Source organism: Perissodus microlepis, chromosome 19 (genome assembly GCF_051167445.1).
Source record: "Perissodus microlepis isolate ML-2025 ecotype Zambia chromosome 19, ASM5116744v1, whole genome shotgun sequence".
NCBI lineage: Eukaryota > Metazoa > Chordata > Actinopteri > Cichliformes > Cichlidae > Perissodus > Perissodus microlepis.
In genome coordinates this window covers 29,755,392-29,779,169 of record NC_140479.1, presented here as the reverse complement: position 1 = coordinate 29,779,169, position 23,778 = coordinate 29,755,392, and the positions used below count along the sequence as shown (strand labels likewise).

Sequence of the window (23,778 nt, the reverse complement as noted above, 5' to 3'; positions counted from 1 at the left end):
TAAGACATGAAAACGGGGGCATCGTCTGTTAAAACCCGAAAATTTTATTTCTTATAATGGATTGGTGTGTCCGACACGACGCGAAATACTATAAAACTGTGTCGGGAGTAAATCAAATCATAATCTTATATTGTAAAATTTGCCCGGAAGTACTTATATGCTGGTTTAGTAACCCCCCCCCCCCCCCCCCCCCAATTATTGAAATCGTTCGCTCCGTTGCTATGCTATCTTCTGTAGACACTCTCCAGGGTGATGGAGAAGAAAATGTAGTTACACGACCCGATACGGAAAAATACGCAACGCTTTGTCGGTTTTGTGTGAACGGTGACAACAATTACAATGTCCAGTATAAGGAAAGTTAACGGGAAATTCTCTGGAATCAACCCAGCCGTGAGGTGATGTTTGAATCGAGTTGTGTTTTGTTAGAAAATGCTTCACCGTAGCTGCTATGCTAACGTAGCTAACGCTAGACAGAACCACTCTCCATTACTAGTCGACGTATCAACGCCAGTTATCGTTATTAATTTTGACTGAATAGCGTATAGTAATGCCCACATTATCAACGTTTCAAACCAGCTGAAGTTTATATTTTTTATTAATAAAAACATCTGGTCAAGCTGCATAATAGTTTTGCTACCATTCAATGCATCCCAGTAGAGGCAGTTTATGTTGTTACAATTTTAACAGTGACGTAAACGAAGAATTCTAAAATTATCTAAATGAATCCTATTAAATAAGTTAATGCTTGATACTATTGGGTATTTTATCAGGTGAACCTGTGTTACAACTATATTATTTCTAGAGGTAGGACTCACCAGACACCCCACAACACGATATTATTACAATACTACTCACGATAGCATATTGTGGCGATTTTTAACGTTTTGCGATATGCTGAATATTGCAATAACGTATATTGTAATTTATGACCTGTTTTCAACTGCAAGTTATGTCCTCAAAGATAAACTTTGACAATAGCGTTTTTTAATAGTAAAATGAAGTCAACTCACTTTGTTTTTATCTTATTTTTATTTTTTATTTTTGCCACAAAATGAGATTATCAAGCATACTGTCAGGAAAGCCACACAACAGTCAGTCTGATATCAGTCTGCAATTAAATGGGCTCAAATTGCCAATAACATGCAACTTCATTAGCTTCCGTAAATTTGGCATAACAAAAGCTCTATCTTTCCAAAAAGAAGAATTACTTTTCTATCTAAAATGCGTCATCAATAACCATGAAAGCCATGACTTTGTACTTATTTATGGGGGGTTTTATTATCATGCTTTTCAGTTGCTGTCGTCTGCGTCAAGTTCAGGCTCTGCTCTGTGGAAGTGGCACTGCCATTCCTGATGGCATCCTGTGCTCTCTCGGTATGTTAAGTCAGAAACTTTGATGTGTTAGTTGTTAAGGCTAAAACAAAGTTTGTTAAGCAGAATAGAAAGTGAATTGAATATTTTCTCTGGACACTCTAAAGCCATAAACTTTATTTATTGTATTTTTCTCTATTTTAGGAATTGATAGCAGATATAATGAGGGGTGCACTGAGCTGGCAAAATACTTGTTCTATGGACTATATGAACAAAACCAGGTGAATCTGGAGCATGGCCTTGAGGAATTTCCTGAAGAAATGCTGGATGGTGAGTGTGGGTCTCCATATGCATGTCATATTTTTGTGCATGCTTTAGTTTTTATCAGCGTTGACACATCACTTGTCCTTGTGTCAGATGTAATCCTGCTGATTAAGGTGGACTGTGTTCACCTGTACTGCAACCCACTGAACTACAGTTACCTGTTGCCCTATGTGTCCCACTGGAGAAACCTACACCTGTACTGCATGACAGAAACAGAGGTAAAAATAAATAGATAAATAAGAAGAAGAAGGAGAAAAAAAACTATACCTCTCACTTTATTACAGTTCCTGTTTAGCCGATTAAATAAGAAGTACTTAGGTTTAACAGGTTGCATGTTTAACTCATTGACTGCACAATGATAGCACATTTATTGTCATCAATGACAAGAGGATTTTCCTTTAAAATGTGTTTCTTTGCAGCAGTGTTTGTAATTCTGTTATTCTATTCTAAAGCTTACATTTACTGTCGTCTTTTCCTTCCACTTACAGTATGAAGATGAAGAAGCAGCAGAAGAATTTAAAATCTCCAGTTTTGTTGCAATGGTGCAGGACTGTTGTCACATTGGAGTACCTTACAGCTCGCAAGGTACATGTTTTTACATTTTAATTTCCCCATCATTTACTACTTGTGTCTTTCAAAGAAATTAAAATGTCTTCTTAAACTGTAATTCATGTTGTTGTGTTAGTTTCATCTACTTCTGAAATGAGACCTCCCAATTAACAAAACCTAGTTAAACTTAGTTAGTTTCTGTTAATTTTAGGACAAATCCAGAAGTTCGATATGTTTATGGTGGAAAAATGGCCTCTGCTTCAAGCTTTTGCTCTGGAAGGCATTGGTGGAGGAAGCTTTTTTACCATGAAATACAAGGTAAAGCCTAACAGCAAAAGAAACAACAATATGTAGAAAGTTCTTGGGATCCTATGCTTCTTTTTGTTTGTTTGTTTGTTTATTTGTTTTATGTATCTCTACTTATGCAGCTAATGGACATGAGTGAGAATCTGTGGCAGGTTTACAACAGACTCGACCCAGTGTCGCTGGATAATGTCCTCACAGAGGTAACAATGAGTTTAATTTTCTGTCCGCTTTACCAAATTTGAAAGTTTCTTGTTACTTTTAGTGGCGAGGCTTACAGTACTTCATCATCTGACATCTGAAGTTTTTTTTAAATTGCCAAACATCCAGTGCCGCTATTAGGAATCATTTTTTTGGACTAGCCATTAATATATAAATCATTATTTGGTAACTATAAGTCATAGTAAGCACAGTACTGTGAAATGGTTTCAATCTGTATTTTGCTAGACTTTCTTGTAATTGCTGACGTGGTCTTCAGCAATCGTTCAAAGGTTTTTTCTTGACATTGGCTGCTTTTTCACTTTTTCAGTTCAATTAATAACCACCAATTCAATTTCCAATTGTATCTTTAGCCACTTTTTTACTAACAGCCTATCATGGGAACACATAATTTGTGCTGATTTCCTTAACTGAATCTACAAAAAATATAAAAAAAATAACAGATTGACAAGCAAAAAAAATTTTTTTGATCCAACAAAGTGATTCCTACAGCGCTATTAGCCAAAGACGTATTAACTGGGGACATTGTCCCTTAAAAAATGAGGATACTGGACAAGTAGAGGACAAAAGAAGAAATGGTAGGTCTAAAAAACTCTATGGCTGATAACAGTATTTGAAAGTCATATCAGCAAACACCTGACACAGGACCTGACAGATGAATCCAGTCCTTTAGTTGATCCATCTAGTGTTCACTGAAACCTCATCAGAAATGATCTTGATTGAAGAGTGGCTGTCAAAAACTCATAAAATGTGCAAGAACTAGACTGAAAAACGGTGTCAACAGTTCTTATATGTGATGAGTACAAATGAAATTGTTGGTTAAAATTGTTGTCTATACTGTATGTAGAGCGAGAGATACAACAGTGAGTTTCTACAACTATCTGTAAAAACATCTGGAACCCCTGTCATGGTTTAGCACTGAATGTCAGCCAGTGGTGTTGGGATCTTACCAAAACTGATCATGTTATGAATGCTGAAAAGCACAGCCAGATTTTGATCCGCCATGCATTAACATTTAGAAAGTGTCTAGATGACAGCTTGGTGACAGTTTTATTATTCAGGACGTGAATAATCCTAAGAAAGCATAACTGGGTAGAAAACCACACACTGGAAAATGATCACTCATGTATTGGCCTCCCCAAATTCTGGACCTCAACATTATTGAAGCAGTGGGATCATTTTGACAGAGAAACAGGACAGAAGTCTTTCCTTCAAGAATCCTGAGGACTATTGCTAAAGATTACTTTAGCATATTATAGGAAAGCTTGTTTAAGAGAGTTTATGCTGTTTTGAATAATAAAGCTGGTCATACCAAATATTGACTTTCAAGCTCATTAGAATTCTAGAAACTATGTTTTATTAAATCCCTGCACCTATTTCCCATTTTCCAAGAAAAACAAAGGAATGAGGGACTCCACGGTACTGTATGTAAAGAGATATGTAGTATTACCTGAGTGCTGTTGGTTTTGTTTTAGGACCTGGTAAACTTTGAGAAACAGTGGAATGGCTTCTTCTCGGGCATGGACCTGGAAAGTCATCTTTCTATCTTGGAGCTCTCTGAAGCACAAGCAGGGGAGGTACAGTTATACCTTCATATCCTCACAAAACTAGAATAACTGCTGTGTGATATTTGGAGTAATTTCAATTGTTCTGAATTTTTTTCTGGATATACTTTTTCCAAAAAAAGAGACATCAACTGCTTTTTTTTACACAGTGAAAAGACAAATAATATTAAATATTATTTAATATTGTCATAATAATTAGTCATAATATTGAATGACTAATCAGACTTTGTTGCCAGTTCTGTTGCAAAGAGTAGCAGCTGAAAAAAGATTGTCTGCACAAATGTTATGCAGTTTATAACAAATGCAAAGAGTATTTGCAGACAGCAGGGGGGTTTTATCGGTCTAACAGAAGTAGAGTGTACCTACTTCTGTGTATACATAAAGTGTATTCTCAACAATCTGCAGGCATTCCGTTCCTATTACCTTCATGGACTGATCTCAAGCAAAATCACAGATAAAAGGTATTCTTTATATTCACTCGTGTGTAAATATTGAAATGATGTTTATCTGTGGTCTTGTTGGCGTGGAATGAAATAAACACACACCTTTGCTCAGTGAAACATTTCTTTATTTCAGTAAATGTCAGCAGCCCTATGTGTTGTTTGGGAAACACTCTGCCTTAGAAGATCTGGAGAACTATTTATTCAACTTTCCCTCAGAGAGTCATCAGGTCCGCAACACAGGGCCTCAAGGTTCTGCAGCCAGACACATGGTGAGGAACAGCAGCATAGTGAAGGATAATAACTTCTCTGGGGTAGAGCAGAGAGCAAGTACGAAGCAGAAATTTAAATCATCAATAAATAATATAACCCTACATCTACACCCATTACTATAAAACATTTGGTAATGACTGGACAAATGCCAAAGTGATTATTAGGTTCAAAGACCTCTGTTAAGACTCCACTATTTCAAATGGAGTGGATTTTTTTCCACTTCTAATGAATGTGCTATAAAAAAAATTACTCAATTAAAAGAGAAAAAATTAGCTGCAGCACCATCTACTGGGCAGCATTTTGATAAGTCATCGGGAGCACTAAGTCTGTTACTATGTCCTCCTGTAAATAAGAGATGTAGGTCAGTTTGCAAATTCTGGGTCTCAACAATGTTACTTGTGTTGTTTGTAAAGTGGGAGCGTTCTGCTGTTCATGTCATTCATACAAAACACCTTTTACCCCATTAGATTCTCCAGTGTGTGGCTCCCAAAGGACCTCTAGCCTGCGCTCGGACCTATTTCTTTGGGACTACCCACAACCCATATCTTGGTGAAGTTTATTGTGTGACTTTACTTGTGTCTATTCATCTGTTGCATATTTAGAACATCTTATATTTACTTTGTTGTCCTTAGTACTTCAGAGACTGCAATATATGATATATTAACCCATAGTTAAAGCAGTAATAACATTTTCCCCTTGTATTTTTCACAGGAAATCAGAACACAGAGCAAAAGAAGACAGACGTCTTGTAAGTGTTTAATTTTTAATCTTTCATTTCCCTTTAAGCTGTTGGGTGTCAAACGTTTGAGAATATCTAACGAAAACTTTTCTTTTTCTTCAGAGTTTTGTCACAGATTTATTCAGCTGCCATTCAAGCAGTTCTGTCGGGAATCAAATGCTACTCCTGTACCACCAGCGCTACCAAGGTTAGAGAAAAAGTACACAGATTTTAGCAGTGGCTTTACAGCATGTACTCTAGCATATACAGTTGTTCACTGTGTAATCCTTTGTAGGCTAAGGATGTGGCTGAGAACACCTTTCTGATGTCATTGGACTCGATGAATTTAAGCCAGTATCGCAGTTTTCTCAGGTAGCAATTGATTACTTTTTTTTTCAATCATCAACTGTGTCAGACCTTGATCAAAGGTTTAAAGTATATGTTATATCCCTTTGCTCTTGTGTTTGCTCTCTACAGGTCCAAATGTGAATTCACCATTCAAGCAGTGAATAAGCAAGGAATGTGGGTGTTATCCGCACGTTCTCAAATTTGCTTGTGGCTTAATATACAAAGATTTGTAGATATACAGAAATACAAACAAAAGGACAAAAAACATGAGGAAAATAATAATCAGTAAATAATTTAACATATTTAGTAACTAATAGTCAGCTCTTTACTTCCTGTTTATGTCCTGTCCTAACATAAATCCTTCTTTTGCCAAATTATGCACATACCTATACATGCACATGTACACACATATAGGTTAAGTTGTGGGTGGGAACACCCAATAAAAGCCCTTCTTCCTCCCTGTACCTTGCTTTTGGACTTTGCTTCAGTTCATCACTCAGTCTGTTCCACAGCTTTACTCCAAATACAGATGCAAAAAAACTCCACAAAAATTATTTGAATTTAACTCCCCCTCAAATTGTGTTCTCCATCTCCTTTAAATAGCAGTTTTAGAATATTATCAGGAAGTAGGTCAGTGTTATGGATTATCGTTATGGCCCTTTTTTTTTTTGCAATATAGATCACGATGATAGTGAACATTTTGAAGTATTGCCCCGAACCTCTGTTTAAGCATTCAAATATGGTGAAGTCAGTGAACAGTGTTTTCATTGTGTTATCTGAAAACTATATCCCAAATTGATGCTTTCTTAAAACTTTTTTTCTTATTTGTTTTCAGGATAATTCCTCTCACTAATGAAGACAGCCGCTACGTAATAAAAACAGTAAGTTAGAGAAGCACATTATAACTTGTTTGATCAAAGGTTTTTGATAAAATTATTTGTGTACACAATGTTCTACATTTGCAATAATTCTATGTTCCTTAAGGCTTCCCTGATTGTCCATGACATCCCAGACCTGCAGTGGGACAGGGGGGAACTGGGATCTGTAGTCTTCTCTGAATCCTTCTTGGAGTCCAGTATCAGCATTCAACAGAGAGGTACAGTACAGATTAGATTTGAATGGATTGCTTCAATCTGCAAACGAAGTTTGATATACATAATTAACATTACAAATCCACTGCAAATCACTGCAAACATAAAAAGCCGAAAGTCATCTACAGTCATCACAGTAGTACAAAAATATCTTATTTCCAGTGCCATGGATTGTGTTTGTTGTGCATCTTGTGTTTGTCATTCTTTGGCTTGTTTTTTGTTTCCCCACGTTAAACATGTCTGGTTCTACTCCTGTAGATGGCACTGTGTCCTCAGACAGCTGCTACACCATCTTGACTGCAACAGTGCCTCGCTACGCCTGCTGGCTGGTATGTGTGGTACTGAATGTAGAAATCAGAACCAATATTTGGAGTAATCTGACAGACCTATGCTGAATCTGTGATATAAACATAGCATTTTCTTTGACTTTTGATTTTTTTTTGTCATTTTGTTTTCAGATGGAATCTGATGTCAAGCAGTCTGAACAAGCTCAGCAGCTCACTAAGGTAGGTTCCAAAGCCTCTGCTCATAGCACTACAGGTTGCTTGTCTATGTCCTTCATGTACAACCTGATGATCTACATTATTTGTTTTAAACAGGATGACGATGGTACTTGTTTGGGAAAAGTTCTGACTGCAGCAGATGCTGCATATGTGTTGTCCAGCAGCCACCTCTCAGCTCCTGAAGAAGGTGAGCATTGTTGAAAAACCTGGGAGGAATTTAGCATTTTCTATTTTGATTTTCCTGCAATCATTCAAAATGTTTATTCAAATTTTGATTTCAGGAAAGATCATTTTCTTTTCTGAGGGACTGTTTATCCATTCTCAATATGGAAGCATTACTATTTCCAAGGATCACATCAGCAAAGTCAAGTTTTACAATCCGGTATGCATAAAACTACTCGTTTTATTATATGAGAGCTACATTTTTAGCTCTCATATGATAGTTCATCTTTACACACCTATATATGTCTGTGCAACATCTGTTTAACAGTTAAAATTCAGAGTTTCAGTACCTTCCATGTAAAAGTATGATAAAACATATTATATTGGATTTCTCATTCCTACTTCTTGTGTTTTGGGTGTCATTTTATCACCAGGACTCCAGCACTGTGGCTTCTCTGTTTGTAGAGTATGAGGACAGCTTGCTCCCCCACCTTCCATTCCCCCTCCACAGCTCTGATAGGTGTTTGGTCTTTGCTCTACTTCCAAGGTCTAAGAGCCAGAGGGCCTTCTACTCTAAGGTGAGAGGGGTAAAATCTCATTAGCAAGTTTGTCCATTAAGTTTGTTTGTTTGTTTTTTCTGGTGAATTTATCATTTTAATTAATTAATTTTTAAGAATATCCAATTAACACTTCTCTTGTTGGCACAAGAATGTCATTATTTATTTGTCTACTATATACTAAAATGTGTTTTAGCCCCCTTTCTCTTTATATTATTCCCATTAAAGCCACGGTTGTACTTGTATAAACCTGTTATCTTATTTTTGTAGGTTTTGTCTGTGTGGAAAAGCTGTGGACTCGCTCTGCAATTCTTGGACCAAGACAACCTGACGTGGAACCAGAAAAATATGTAAGCAAACAGTGCTTGCTTTGCCAGTTTCAGCTATTGTGAAGTATGATCATTTGAGTAGGTAGACGGATAAGTAGATTTGTTTCAGGGTAGACATTCTGTTTTCCTCTTTCAGGCACACCAAGCTGCAGAAGCTGCACGACAGTCAGGAGCCACCAATGGCCAAACGCAGAGGCAGCCTGAAGACTTCATACTGTCAGCTGCCAGGACAGGAAATGTTAGTACACACGCAGCAACAGAGTGCTCCAGAACTGGATCAAACAAGTAGTAAAACCTGATGCTAGGTGTTGCTTAATCATGAGTATGCACTCCCAAAATAGCTTTTAAGCCTGTGTTTCACTGTTTCAATCAGTGTTGACCATCTACACTTCTTAGGTCTGTTATGCTGACACAGAGTATATATGATCAAAGAGCCAAAATAAGAAATGCATTCTTTTTCCTTTATTTATGTCCATAGTGTTATTTTGCATTATCAGTGTAATTTCAATTGCTGTTTTCTTTAGACAGTAATGGCATGTAAACACAATACAGTAAATGCAATCATAGGTTTGTCTAGGCATGTCGGTCTGTGTCAACCACATTTCTGTTCACTGATTCCTGTATTCTGGCCTGTACCAGGTTTCTTCAGCATTTTGCTCTTAGTAGCATTGGTCAAGAGCCCATTATGTATGACCACCTGGGGATGCTCTTTCCCTCTGCAGAGCTTAGGAATATACCCCCTTGTCAGGGAGACAAGGTGAGTATGTTGTCTTAGGATGCAGTGAATCCTTCTCTCTCTCCCTCTCTCTCTCCCTCTCTCTCTCTCTCTCTCTCTCTCTCTCTCTCTCTCTCTCTCTCTCTCTCTCTCTCTCTTTAAAGATTGTAGACATAGTAAATCATTTTCTGATTGCTTTCTTATCTAGCACCTAGTTTAATTATAATAAAGCTGATTTAATGAATATCTGATGTGGGCTTTTTTAATGTGTGAAAAGGTTGTCATCACCATCATCACTGGACTGCCAGGAAGCCATAAGAAGATACTTTGCAACTTCTCAGTCCAGCTAAACCACAAATGTGAAAGGTACAAAATTTCTCAAGTAACACAGTAAATACCAGACTTATAACACAACCAAATATACACAAGTTTCTCAATTATTGCACTCACAGGTGGGTGGTTTATGAGACTGCTCCGGAAAGTTTCTCAGCTTCTCATCTCCAAAAGTATTTGTCCAGCTTCTTGGAGAGCCAAAGAGGTACAAGAGGCAAACCCCGTCTGTTGGTGCTCACACCGGGGTAAGAAAAAATGAGCAGTTAAGACTAATTTGTGCTTTAGACCTAAAGAAGACCAGTCATAAGACTTGTACCTTTTAATATTAAAGATGTATTCATCTAATATAAAAGAGCTTAGAATATGAAACTATTAAAACATACAGGATGCTGAGTATAGAATAGATCAATATTGTTTACATTTGTGAATGTTCCTACTTACAGATATACAGATGTTCTAGATGTGGTCCAGGCTGTGCTCTTCCATCCTGACCCAGTTGTTCAGGCATGCTTCACAATTGGTGCAGTTACTGCCTGTGTGAACCCTCTCACCTCCTTTATCGAGCACAGGTACGATTTGAGATATTTCTCTCTGCTATTTTTAAGATATAAAACAATTTTGGATTATAGTAACTAGTGGTAAGTAAATCACCATGACTCTGAAAAATGCAGAGGACTGCAAGTGCAGTCAGCCCAGCTTCACAGCAGTTAAAGTCAATTCATTGATCCAGTTTAACGATGAAAAATTATATATTACTTTTGTTGTATAGTTTGCCATTCACCTCTCTGTGTGCTTAGTTTCCTGAAACACGCGTGTCCACCATAGATTTTTCTAGCACATGAGCAGATGTGCAATAAAGTAATTTGCTACCAACAAAGATTATTTCTGAAATGACACACATTTCAGTTTGTTGTGCAAAGTTTAAGAGTTTCAGTGAGGTCAAACGCACCAGTATTAAGGGTTTCACTCAGGTATATTTTCAAGCAACATATGGACAGGCCAGATAATTACAGACAGGAGATGCTCATAAATTGTTAAAGTGCTGGAGGTTTCCAGGAAAAGGTTACATGACACTTTTAGCTATTAAAACTCAAGGCTGGGTCCCTTTTTACAGAGAGGATCAGCTCTACATTTAATCTCACTCTCCTTTTGTTACAGGCTTTAGATGGTGTTTACAGAGCTTCTCACTGTCATAGATTTACTGAGCAGCTCAACACAATATGGCATACTACTCCGGTTGATAGGCTGTTTTTCCAAAGCAGGCCAAGCTTGGCCAAGCCCCTGATGCTTTCATACACACAAGGCCAGTCTAAAGGGTGTAGTCTTTGCATGCTTTGTGCCATCATCTGTCTTCATCAGAACTTTCATTTAAAAAATCAATAGACGTTATATAACAAATCCTTTGTTAGTTAAGCTATAATAACTAGATTCTGGGTACTAAGCTTGACAAATGTTAACTACACATATAAATTCCATGTACTGGTTAGGAATTAAAGTCATTTTTATGCAAAAAAAAAAACATTTTCAGAGGCTGAAAACTAATTGCACAAATTTTACTGTTTTAAATACAGTAATTGTTTTTCATCATTATATTCAGGAAAGTCTTGATTTGTTTTATAGCATGCTTTTGACTAGAGACTTAATTCCAAAGGCCCATGTTATAATATTGTCTCCACCATGTTTGACACATGATGTGGTATGTTTCCGGTCATGAGCTGTTTCTCTCCTGCTCCACAGTTTTGTCTTCCCATCATTCTGATACAGGTTAATGCTGGTTTCACCTGTCCAAAGAATTTTTCTGTTAAGGGCTTCTTGAGTGTAACCAGTGGTTTGCACCTTTTTATGAATCCACTGTAATTACATTCAGGAAGGCATCTCTGGATCATAGACTTTATCAGTAGCATGTCTGCCTCCTCGTGAGTGTTATTGAGTTGTGAGGTGTCGTGAGGGGTCTGAACCATGTGATGAATTATGTAATCATGGACTTTAGTTGTCTTCTGTTTTCTTTCATGTCTTTTGTTGTTGCTGAGCTGGTCAATGCTTTCGTTCTTTATAAGAATACACCAGATTGTAATTTTGCCATTTTTAAAGTGTTTGTTATGTCTCTTATAGCTTTATTTTTTATTTTAAACCTTATGAGTCCGTCCTCTTGCAAAGATCTCTTTGGACCTCATGCTGAGAGTTGCAGTGAACAGTTACCAGCTACAAGTTCAAAACTGAATCAGCTCCAGATATTTTATTTGTTTCATTTGTCATGAATTAACGAGCGATTAGGCCTCTCATGACCATGAAAGTGCCTGTCAGTCAGTTGTGCACCTAAATCTGAGTCTATGAAAATCTGGGACTATATATAAAACTTTGGTAAACCCCTTAAAGTAAATCTTAAAGTCTGTACTTCAGTTAGATGTTGTTTGTCTCCACTGTGGAGATGTGCATGAGCAAAATTCTAAAAATTGTCTGTGCTTGTGTCACAAGCTAGGCTTAATATGAAATATGTCTTGAATTGCATGCATTAATCATGCAGTGATGACCTTTCAGTTAAACACAGTACCTACTTAGTTCAGGAGTGGAAAATGTGTAATAAGAATTTAGCTAACAATGCAGTTAGCAGTGACTTTTCCAATTGAGGCATCTTCATCAAGCCTCCTGTCCCTGTCTGTTGCCACAGATTGTATGGAGGTCTGTGGACCCCTACTATGGCGCTAATTGGATACGGTTAGCCCAGCTTAGGTCTGACCTGCCTGTCACCCGCTTCAGCATAGCCCTTTAATCCCCCAGATCCACATGTGTGGCCAGCAACCCCCCCTCAGAGAAGCTCATCAGTCAGTCATGATCTATTCTTTGTGATGGATGCAGACAGTTCATTACGTCAGGACAGGAAAGATAAATGCCTTTCAAATTGCTGATCCCCAAGCCTGCAGGCTCCCAAAGAAGGGTAGTGGTTGTAAGGAGACTTCAGAAAGTGGTGTATAACACAGATCGATATGAAAACTCAGGATACATTGTTACAATGAATTTTAATTAATTAATTTACAGAAAGATGTTCCATTGGTCCATTGCCAGTCAAAGTCCTGATGTCATACGTTATGGCCAAGGCCCATAATGTGGAATTAGTCTGTTTATTGCTGCTCAACGATGGCATGCATTCATTAATCAGAAATAGAGCTCTTATTAAGGATGATGTGGTGACACAGGACATGGGCAAAATAAAGAGGGCAGAAAAGTGAATACATTTAAATACACCTCTTGTGTGTTGTTTAGTATGGAACCTATAGTGCAGCAGTGAGCGTCTCAAGTCAAAAATAACATTTGCATTAGGTAGTTTCTAGAATATGTTTAATATTTAACTGTAGTTCTCCTCTCTCATTTCTTCTTGTCATTTTGTTTTTTAGGTTTGCTTTTCCTAAGCTGTTGGAGCAGCTCAGCCAAGGTTAGTCTAGTCTGTTTCACTGCGCTTTCATTCACCTGTCCAGCAGCACAGTATGTTTAATGCTGAGAAAGGACCATGTCGATAGATAGTTAGAATTTTTTTTTGTTTACAGCAAAGTTAGACTCTTCTTTATCGGCCTGTAGCTGCATTATGAATTGTTACAGACCATTTATCAATTAACCAAAGTTTTGTATTGTTTGTACTAGAAAGTGTTGACTTATGAAATATGATGCTCTTTACCTTAGAGTTGCTGACATGTAAGATGCTTTATAAAAAATATGGAGGTAAAAACTTTTAGTTCTTAAGCACCATTTATATAAAACGATATGCTCGTTGTGCATCACTTTCTAGCTGACACATCACCACTTAATGGACATAAAAGGCTCTTGTTGCCTAGGTAACAGGTAGTTTTTCCTTCCCAGTGTCACCAAGTGCTTGCTCATAGGGGGTCTTTTGATTGTTGGGGTTTTCTCTGTGTTATTGTAGTATCTTTTCTTTACAACCTAAAGCGCCTTCAGATGAATGCTGTTGTGATTTGGCACTATATAAATAAAACAATTTCATTTAATTAAAGTGTTTTGTAAATACAACTCAGTGATGGAGGTAAAAATAGCAACAATACTAATACAGTTTATTTTGTGACATAGTAAGTTTTAAATAATGTTTTTTAGAGATGTTGTTACATACAGTCAGAGCTATAAAAACATTTCACACCTCATTGGTGCAAACATTACTGTATGTTTGAGATGGTTTACTTTCCATTTCACATTCTCAAGTGAAAACTTTCACATTTTTGGCTTTACTGTCATCATATTTCCCATCTTTGTTACTGGATCCTAATTTGGGGCAGTGCGGAGGAAAAACTGTGAAGGGAAAAAATATGTAGTTCCCTTTTATATCAGTCAGCTCATGTGAGGTGATCAAAATGCATATTCTGCTTTCAGGCAGAAAAAAAGCAGTGGCATGGACAATAAATTAAATGTAGTGTGAAATACGGTATTTCAGCAGGGACAAAACTGAGGAGATTCTGTATTTTTTGGGAAAGTGATCCATTTTCTTGTGGAATTTTCATTCTCTTTTTGTGCCTTGTTGTATGTCAGGTATTGTGAGTACAGTGGTGTTCACTGGGCTGACAGCAGAGAAGAAGCACCCTCTCATGCAGCATGTTCAGCAGTTGGTACGCTCTGCCAACCCCACTGCTGCCTTCATACTGGCAGAGAGAGGAGCTGTCACCAGGTAGGCGCCCACAGAATCATGATCAATGCTGCAAACAGTCATTTCACTGCTTTTATCTTTGCCTAAAATATTCACTCTAGGCTACATTTTATTCCACTCTCTGAGTCTATGTTTAAATCTTCTGGGTCAGAGCACGGCTCAGTTAACTCCTGAATGTGTAATGAACACTCCCCAATGCATGCTATACTTAATATTTTATCGTTGTGATTGACAGTCTGCTACAGATCAGAGTACTCCTTTGTCACATTTGGTGTTCAAAATGCAAACACTTACAGACAGATTACTGGTACAGTAGAATATTAAATGTTAAATATATATTTTTTATTATTATTTTTCTCCCTAATTAGGGATGAAGATATGAATCTGATATTGTCTGAGAGCAGCTTCAATGAGCCACAGATGCTGAGAGCCCGTTACGTCCTCTACCCTGGATGGTAAGGCACCCATATGTCCTCCTGTGTCAACACACAACCTCTTGGCTGCTGAATGACAGATTGATTCCTGCTTCAGCTTTCCTCAGTCCTGCCTCCCTGCAGTTTAATTGCTGCTCAGCTACAGTGGTGTGTGTATCGGCAGCTGATTGGCATGAAGCCCCTCAGGGCATCTCGTGTTCTATCACCAGTTGCCTCCTGGCAGCACAGTAACAAGCTGTTGGCCATGCAGTTGCCATGTACACAGAGGGGTCTCTTTTCCTTTGGACTATGTCCAGCCAGTCTTCATGCCTCAATGCTCAGCCTAATATGAACTGCTGCTAAATCCTCCTCTCAGATCATACACAGTATCTGGCCAGAGTCTGGCCCGTTTTAATTTGCTCATCTTCAGCCTTTAATTTGTACAGTTTGTGTATATTGGGGTGTGTTTGGGATTCTTCTTAGATGCCCTCATATCAAGGAGCGAGAAATGTTTGTTTTGTTTATACCTGCTGTTAAAAGAATCTGCAATTAGAAATTTGTCTTGCACTTTAGCAGCAAATCACATACACTGGCCTCTTCACTGTGAGCAGCTGGTTGAGTAAACAGCTTTCCAGCCAAAGACAAAATGTAGCACAAACATTTGGCTTGGTCTAGATTTAACTTTCACGTGTTCTGTGTTCCAGGTGCAAAGGGCGCTTCTGCTCTGGTTCTGGGACTCTGGTCCTCACCCAGCAGCGCGTGGCTTTTAACCGGCCCCTAGAGAGGCCTCTATTTGTCACCCACTGTAAAGGTGAGATGGAAAGAAGCCCCCTGCCTCGTGACAGACTCTCTAGATATGAGATGGAAGGATTTGGTTGTGATTACATGAGCTGCCTTCCCTCCGAATATGGAGGTGTTCAAGTAATTATCAGCCGTTGCTTTGAAGTCATCTGTACTCCCAAAGGATGGCTTTAGAGTCTTGTCACAAACTTGCTTTCTAGGAAATTTTCACTTTACATAATTTGCTCGACAATACTAAATGATCAAACTCTCATTGTTTTTCTGCAGCAATCAAGTCATCGCTACGGCCAAGCCCCTTCCAAGGAAATATGTACAATGTTTGGGGAAAAGTCAGATTTTCTGGTAGGATTCACATATTTTTCCCTTTGATTTTACTCTTTATAAAATATACTTCTGCTAACTTTTGAAAATTTCAGATCCTACTTTGAAGAACTTGCTTATGAAAAACATGACAAAAAACAAATGTGACTTCTTTCCTTGGGAAATATTTTAATCTACATTTGCATTTCCCAGTTTGGGGAATCATTAGACAAAAGGTTTCTCTCAAGGCAGGAAAGAAGCTCCTGACGGTAGGAATTTTGCTTGGTTGTTGCTCTGGTGTCTGGTGCTTAGAACTCAGCCCATATTCCACTAGTTTGGTTTGCTTCACATAATTTTCTCACTCTTTTTGTTATTTTTTATTTTAAGACGTGTGTAGAGTTGTTGCATGAGGAGAAAGTGCAGGTGCCTGTGAGGAGATGTTCAGCGAGTGTGAATATATTTGTATAGTTGGGAGGATAGAGTATGAAACCAGTGTGGTGCCTGAGACTCCGACTTTCCCTTAATGTATATTTTAGTAGCTGCCTATTGGGTAGTGTATCATTTACATCCATGTAGTTATTTTGTTTGAGTTTTTCGATTTAGCTGATATACATCCAACACGTATTGTTGAAGTGGGACGTATTTATCTTGCTTTTATCTGGTTTTGTACACACGGGTTCTGTGAGCCGTTTTGGGAACAGAAGCCCTGTATGGATGTTAAAACATTAACACTCCACCAACAGCATGCTGGTAACATATGAAGCTGCTGTAGCAGGTGTTAGACAAGGTGTGAACTTGACTGAGACTCAAATCTGAGCTGCTTCATCTGTGAAACCTCCAGACTCAGACCAGCTGATGGAAGTGAGCTACAATGCACTGAGTGGGAACCTGAGAATTGTCCCTGAAGACAACAGTGACCCTCTGAGTCAGGGTCCCAAAGAGACCAACACCTCCTGTTTCCTATTCTTTGATGGTGTTGGTCTCACTGAGGATGGACTGAAGGACTGGTTAAGACTGTGCGCCAAGCAGGTAGACACTGAACACTGACACTCATGTATAGCCATGTTATCACACAACATCAGTCAGGTTTTTAAAAAATAACGTGTTATTTCTTTCTTTGATTTTTCTTACGTTTACAGAAGCAGGCAAAGAAAACTAAGAAGACCAAAAGTACCCTTTCACCACAAGAAATCAAGAGCATCCACGTGAGTCTCCACTTTCTAACATGCTCAGAACTATAGGGACTATAGGTATAATTGATGATAATTGTCATGCAATACATAATATTTCATAAAAGGCTCTAAACAAGCAGAAATACTCAAAGGCAGGAGTACTTTGACACCTATGCTGCAGACTGTAGAAACTAAAGATGAAAGCACGCCCTCTTTTTTTGATCTACATACATGCCAGTGTGTTCACGTTTATATATTTTTTACATAATTTCATGTTTACCAGTTTTTTGTTTCCAGAACAAAATCATTGCTCATCTTTGGAGTTTGATTTTATCACTGCGTCATCAAAAGTTGTAGCAGTTTTAAACAAAGATGTGTAAGTTTCTAAATAAAATCAAAACATTTTACAAATTAGGATGCATTAACCACATTTATGAAATCAAAGGATTATACACACATCTGATAAACAATGAATGCACAAAAATGGTTACCATTAACATTTGCTGATAGAGACAGTTTTCTAACTGATGTTAAATATGGGTGCCATTGTTCTTTTTTGTGGTCTGGTCTTTATTTATCAGGTTTTGCTAATTCTTAAATATTGGGCTAGATGAGGGACTTGTGGCTTTTATCAATAATCTTGACTGAACCTGATATCGTATGTTTCTGTTTAGATGACCAGACATTTGGAACCTCTTCCACCAGGCTACTTCTACAATGGTTATCAATATGTTGACATCTTTGGAGATAAAACAAACTTCCATCCCAGTATCCTTTTCACAAGGGTTACTGTAAAACTGTATGTCCCTGTCATTAAGGCTTGAGAACAAAAGTCTGAAATAGTCATGAGTCAGTTTGATTTGACTGACTGACATTTTGACACAGAAGAACAGTGAAGAATACTGAGATGCATCTTTATATACTGCTGTGTGGAGTGCATGTGTTGCAGTTTTCCTTACATTGCTGCTACCCTAGACATGGAGGAATTCATTAAAGAGTATATCGCTGAGGCCAACAAGGAGATAGAGCAATTCAACTGTCAGCTGGAGTCGCAGGGACAGCCCGACCTCTTTGAGCCGTGATAGAATCTTCCTGTATGTTCACTCCATCTGTCTTATTTACCTTGTAAGGGAACCACTGTGGGGGGTGAGGGAGGGCAAAGGGGATATGTGCTGAACACTCCACTAGAGCAGTCAGTGTGTGGTCACACATCATGTATCTTCACAAGCTGCTTCTGCTGGAAGTCCTTTCTTATTTACTTTATCATTTTATTTCTTATTTGGAGCCTTCAATCATCAATGAAAAGGTGGTTATGTAATCGTATGGCTGTTTGCTATGCTTTAGACTACGCTAGCATTAGCACTTTGGTGAGTTGGGTTTCATTGTTATGGTAGCTAATTTAGATTAAGACATGTTTGTCAAGAGATGCAATTTGCTCACAGCTGTAGACAAATCTGAACAAGCACCACACAAATCTCCACCTTTAAACCAGTATGATTATACCACTGAGTCTGCAAGCTATGCGACTTTCACAATTGAAGGGAAGGGCCACACACTCCTTGTGCGTTTCTGTTTATCGCAGTTGGCAAATTAATGCCTCTATTTCTGGGCAGGCGTGGATAGCCGTGTGATTCTGGTGGGCTCCCTGGTGGGGTTTCTCAAGAATCGCTCCTCCTCTGTTGTCACCCAATCCATGGTCCACCTGTTAGCTTGTCTGCAAGCCACACAGCAGCAGAGGAAGACTTGATCATTGAGCTGTAAACATTGGACAGCCTGTTGGCAACAGACAACTGATGAATGATGCCATTAATCGCATAGCTATAGACCGTCCCAGTGCTTTATTTTAAGACATGTCAAGGGAATCTTACGAAAGTGCAATTAACCAGATTTCAATTCCAGCAGCAAAGTGTTGTAAAACAGCTGAGGCTGTCATGAAACGTATTGAATTACTGGGGTTACCGAGGTCCTCCACAAACTTCATCATAGCCCTGTGTTCTGTTTGTTGTAATGTTAGTTAGTTTACACCAGCACATGATAATAGACACAAAACGTTTAGACAGCCAGAAGTGGATCATTCATTGTGCCACTATTTGCTGAAAATTCACACATCCCCCTGATTCTTTTGAGTGGCAGCATTTGGGGAGGACAGGGAAAATGAAATAAAGTGGGGGAAAATACTGCTTTATTAAATATTGGCTAGATTAGGGTTAACATGAGTAAAGCGATTAGTAAAAGGTATAAGGCTTTGTATCAGTGGTGTGATGTTGCAGAGACTCAGACTTACAGTCTTGTTTAAATGAGTTATTCCACTGTTTGCTCTGCGATTGTGTGTCACACTAATGTTTTATGCACGTCTTCCTTTTATCAGGGTTCCTACACGGGTTTGGAAATTCTGTGACCTGTAAGAAAATGTGTTTAATAGGCAGTCATTTCTCTGGGAAAAGCTGCGACAGCTGCATATTTAAAGAGCCACTAATCTATAATATTTATACTGAACAAGTATTTCAGTATAACAGCGTCAAAAAGATATGAAATTTTGAGGTGCAGAATGTGTAGGAACCCTGCTTCAGTATCTGGAGATTCAGTGGCTTTCATTCATTATGGGGTTAGCAGTGTAGTATATTAGTGCAATCCAGTTCACTAATATGCTTTTAAGAAACAGTGCTGCAGCTATAATTGCATGATATATTGCAGTGGCTGCTGTACCAAAAAAAATGTCTGTAATCAGTGAGAACTCTGAGATTTACGGATAAGTGAGGAAAAATGTTTCTGTTCAGTCTACGTTTCAAGTCTACAATCAAAAGTTTCCTCAAATGGAGGGCACGCTTGCTAGTGAGGTGAACATTTGCTGTTATAATCTCCTTTAAAAACATATTTTTAGATCAGTGGTGACCTCAGTGTGTTATGGGTACCCTTCATAATTCTGGCTGTCATATTTTGGATAACTGTCTGACGGTGCTTTTTTCCTTTTCAGACAAAAACAGTGTGATTACATCATTAGCAAGTTTTGGGGGTTTTTCCCCAGGTGACCTCTCTGTCTGTGCAGATTTAAGTGATCCAGCACTGCTAGCCCCATCCATCCACTTTGACCTGAACAAGCCATATAGTCTTAGGTGTGCTAGGTGTGGAGCGATCATGCGTAGTTTTAAAATAGCACATAACCTAGCGGTGAAGTACATCTTCTAACATGTGTTGCTCTGACATGTTCCAGATAGCCAGAAAAAAGGGGGGCTCACAAGGAAGGGAGGAGCTCACCCCAAGTTAGTCATTCCATTAGCTCCTCTCCTGATGTTCTTCTCTTTTATTCTATGAAGAAGTGCAATTGTTCTTTGTCTTTTTATATATTCTACTTACAGTACCCTCAAAAAGCTCTTTAAGGACATAACTGAGGAAACAAATGAGCTGCTAAATTCTCAGTCTCTGATTTTCACTCACTTTCAAGTGCTCACAAAACAAGTCAAGGGCTTGGTGCAACATTAAATGCCCCTTGGAGGGGAGGCAGGGGGGTATTACCTCTGCTTACAAATGACGGATAACAAAATGCACACAGATTACAGTGCTTCTTTTAATGGAGTGGGATAATATATAACTTAAATCCTCTGGTGACAAAATGATAACTATCGTTTAAGCTGGATGTTCTTTTTAGCGTTTCAGAGATGCACTCTAAGCCGTCTGTTTGCAACAACAGTTGCCGTCATTCTGTAGTTATGTAATACTGCAGAGAGTTGCCTTGACTGACAGTGAAATAGTTGTTGGGAATATGTATGGGAGACCATTTTGAAAGCTGCTTTATGTCCAAGAGCAGAGATGTTGTAACCTTAATTGGCTAAGAGATCATAAAGTGGTCCTTAAAGAGGTGAGGGTTATGTAAGATGTTTGTGACTTTTAAATGAAAGCACTACTAACAGTGTACGCTATAATTACTGCTACAAATGTGTCTACACTATTTTGCATGTTTGAGATGTCACGTGAATATACCACGACATATATTCTGACACAATTGCCTTTCACCAAACTGGTACAGCAAAGAGAAAATAATCGCATTTATTTTACATATCTGCTGAGAATTTGAATGACCTCTAAGCAACAAATAGTATTTTTGTAAGACCATGAATTGAGCATTCAAGGTGCAAAACAAAACATTTCCTTTCGCACAAGCTTCAAAAAGCAAAAGCAGATGCAAATTTTTTGTAGAAAAAACAAACAAACTTGAGAATCTGATAAGTTGTGAGACATCAGGTTTCTCAGATCCAGCAGTGCCTTGGCTACAGCTAAGAAAAGCAGAGATTAAAGCTGCATTCAGAACTCCATCCCTCTCCCTTTCACCAGGGGAGGAGGTGTTGTCAGGCGAGGATCTGTCCTTCAGCAGTGTTGGTGAAAGGAATCCATGGAGTCGTTCTTTAAAGCAATGTGTTTTTACTAAGCCAGAGGGTAAAGTAGTCAAGGTCACACACAGGGAGGCCGCTGGCTGGCTCAGGATAATTCAGGTATTCTCACTAACAAACCAAAAATATGGTGTAAAAGGGGCAGGGCACCACAGCAACTCTGATTTATGTTCACACTTACATTTCTTTTGTGTCTTTCGTTCAAGTTCATTTGGTCTTTTAAATGAAACGTACATTTTTGTCTCAGTTCTTTTAAGATCTAGAAAATTGTATTCATATGTTTTTAGGATACGTGCCTAGCACAAGCTGGGATACAAAAATGTAAAGCTTTGCATCAGAGTATGCCCCACCCCTATGAAATAAGCAAAAAGGAGGATTTAGTTTGTGACTAAAGTTGGGTGGTCCCTTCTTTCTTGCACATGGGACCCCCAGAGAGCCCTCCACAAGCCTCTCAGTGTGACTGCTACGTAGCTCTCTGGCAGACTGAGCACTCTGGTGTCTTCATCCTGTATGTGGAGACTAGCTATTTTGTAGCTGAAGTTATAGGACAAAAAAACAAAGTTTGGTGTTAATTGGTTATTTGGGAAGGACGGAAATGTGACGTTCTCATACTGCAGTGTGATAATGCAGTGTTAAAGGTTTTTCTGTTCTTTTCTAGTTTGGCTCCAGTGTTCAAAAAAGGGGCCACCCTCTAAAAGTGGAAGTGGATCTTTTTATGGTGTTTTTGCGCTTATTAGAAAAAATGCAGCTCGCAAATGGATTTTTGACTGACCAAATATTTCTCAGGCCTCGGGGTCCGTTGATACTAATTGTTTGAGGCGTTCTGTTCCGAGAAGGTTAAATTTGAGCACATGCTCTTCACTCCTCAGTCCTTACAGATGGCGAGGAGTTCTTTCAGGTGTAGTTATTATTATTTCTGTGCCCGAGGTTACATATTTGCCCTTACAAACTCAAGTCTTAAAGAAAAAGATGGAGGTGAAGTTGTGGTTAATGTCTTGGGTCTGTAGCTACATAGCAACAGGCTGCACGGCCGCATACAAAATGAGGATGTTGTAATTTATGTTAAGGAACAGTTGCGATTCAAGTTGGCAAACATTTGATTTCATGATGGCAGAATTAGATCTCAGCAAAGGGCTCAATCTTTTTCTTCCCTATACAGGCCGTCCAAAGTGAAAGGGGAAAAAATAACTTTGTATTGTGAAGTGCCAAACTGACTTCCACGTCTTGTTTTAAGAGTGTTCACAGAAAGTGAGCAAAAACAAATTGCATTTGCACAAAACTACTGTAACTTCTGTTTTTCTTCCTGTGACTGATGCTTTTATAAACTAATTGTTGTATTTATTGCACCACGTAATACATTAAATATTTATAAGTTTAATGAGTTTGTTGTCTTTATCATTTCATTCAACATGTAGGAATTTAACCTTCTAGGACCTGGCGTCCACATATGTGGACATCACATTTTGGGTTGTTTAGACCACAATACTAAATTTTGCTCTACAAGGGCCTGATGTCCTCTTCTCCGAAACTACATCAGGTAAAAAGATAATTCTTTGTTTTTACATTCATCAGGTCCCAAATAGCAAAAAAATAAAAATGCATGCCATGAAAGAGTTCAGGTCTTAGGAGGTTGAAGGTCTGAGTTACGTCGCACTCTTATGTGTGATGGACTTGAGAAATGACGGCTGGAATAGCACAGAGAGAACAAGAGGAATCTTGCCCCACAGATCCCTTTATTTCCTCATGCTGTGTGAAGATAGTCTGTGTGTCCTTGTATTGTTGCCAGGCAGATACATTCGTCCACATGGCTAACCTCTGACATCAGTGTTTCCTCGCCTCTCTTCTGCCACCACTGTGCCGCCAGTTTCTCCCCAGCGACTCAAGGCAAGACTACCCGCCCAGATACACTTAGCACACTCAAAACACGCTCTAGCCATATCTCTTCCACCATTAGTTGCTCTTTTTTTCCTCCCCACCCATTCTATTGTTGTATTTTTACCGAGGCACTGAACTGAGGCTATTTGTGGCCTATTATGAGGGCCACATGTAAACGCTCATCGCTCTTGCTGGTGTCTGCCAAAGCCTGCTGAGTGGGTCCAGGTCTCTACAACAATGGACCACTGTGCTAGATGTTTTCAATTTTACAAAGTGAAATTCTATGGAATTTATTTTTGTTTGTACTTTAAGGCCAGTAAAGTAATAGCTGTCTTAATTTAGAACTCCTGTGAAGCAAATCTTCACAATAAATCTTGAGAACTTGTGACAGGTATTCCAGAAGCTACCAGGTAAATCAGTGTAAGTAAGACAATTGTAAAACGACCA

At 38.6% G+C, this 23,778-nt stretch overlaps 1 protein-coding gene across 1 annotated transcript; it reads left to right on the top strand.

The window, feature by feature from the left end:
- Positions 1-213: 213 nt before the first annotated feature.
- Positions 214-22,834, top strand: dnaaf9 (dynein axonemal assembly factor 9). Its single transcript, XM_084914401.1, has 37 exons — positions 214-395; positions 1,295-1,374; positions 1,516-1,641; positions 1,729-1,853; positions 2,124-2,220; positions 2,396-2,502; positions 2,613-2,690; positions 4,182-4,283; positions 4,677-4,732; positions 4,848-4,983; positions 5,452-5,533; positions 5,696-5,732; positions 5,826-5,910; positions 5,998-6,074; positions 6,180-6,224; positions 6,886-6,931; positions 7,035-7,146; positions 7,400-7,470; positions 7,600-7,647; positions 7,741-7,831; positions 7,926-8,026; positions 8,241-8,384; positions 8,634-8,713; positions 8,829-8,930; positions 9,332-9,449; positions 9,685-9,773; positions 9,860-9,985; positions 10,184-10,309; positions 13,133-13,170; positions 14,271-14,406; positions 14,754-14,840; positions 15,503-15,609; positions 15,867-15,941; positions 16,741-16,928; positions 17,039-17,104; positions 17,746-17,839; positions 18,047-22,834. The coding sequence occupies exons 1-37, from the start codon at positions 340-342 to the stop codon at positions 18,151-18,153; spliced, it is 3,441 nt and encodes a 1,146-aa protein (XP_084770527.1). The 5' UTR covers positions 214-339; the 3' UTR covers positions 18,154-22,834.
- The last annotated feature ends 944 nt before the right edge of the window (positions 22,835-23,778 follow it).

Coding starts and splice junctions, on each gene's coding strand:
- dnaaf9 (XM_084914401.1), top strand. CDS start 340: ATGTCCAGTATAAGGAAAGTTAACGGGAAATTCTCTGGAATCAACCCA. Junction 7,471..7,599: donor CTCGCTACGCCTGCTGGCTG/GTATGTGTGGTA, acceptor TTTTGTTTTCAG/ATGGAATCTGATGTCAAGCA. Junction 15,610..15,866: donor ATTTGTCACCCACTGTAAAG/GTGAGATGGAAA, acceptor GTTTTTCTGCAG/CAATCAAGTCATCGCTACGG.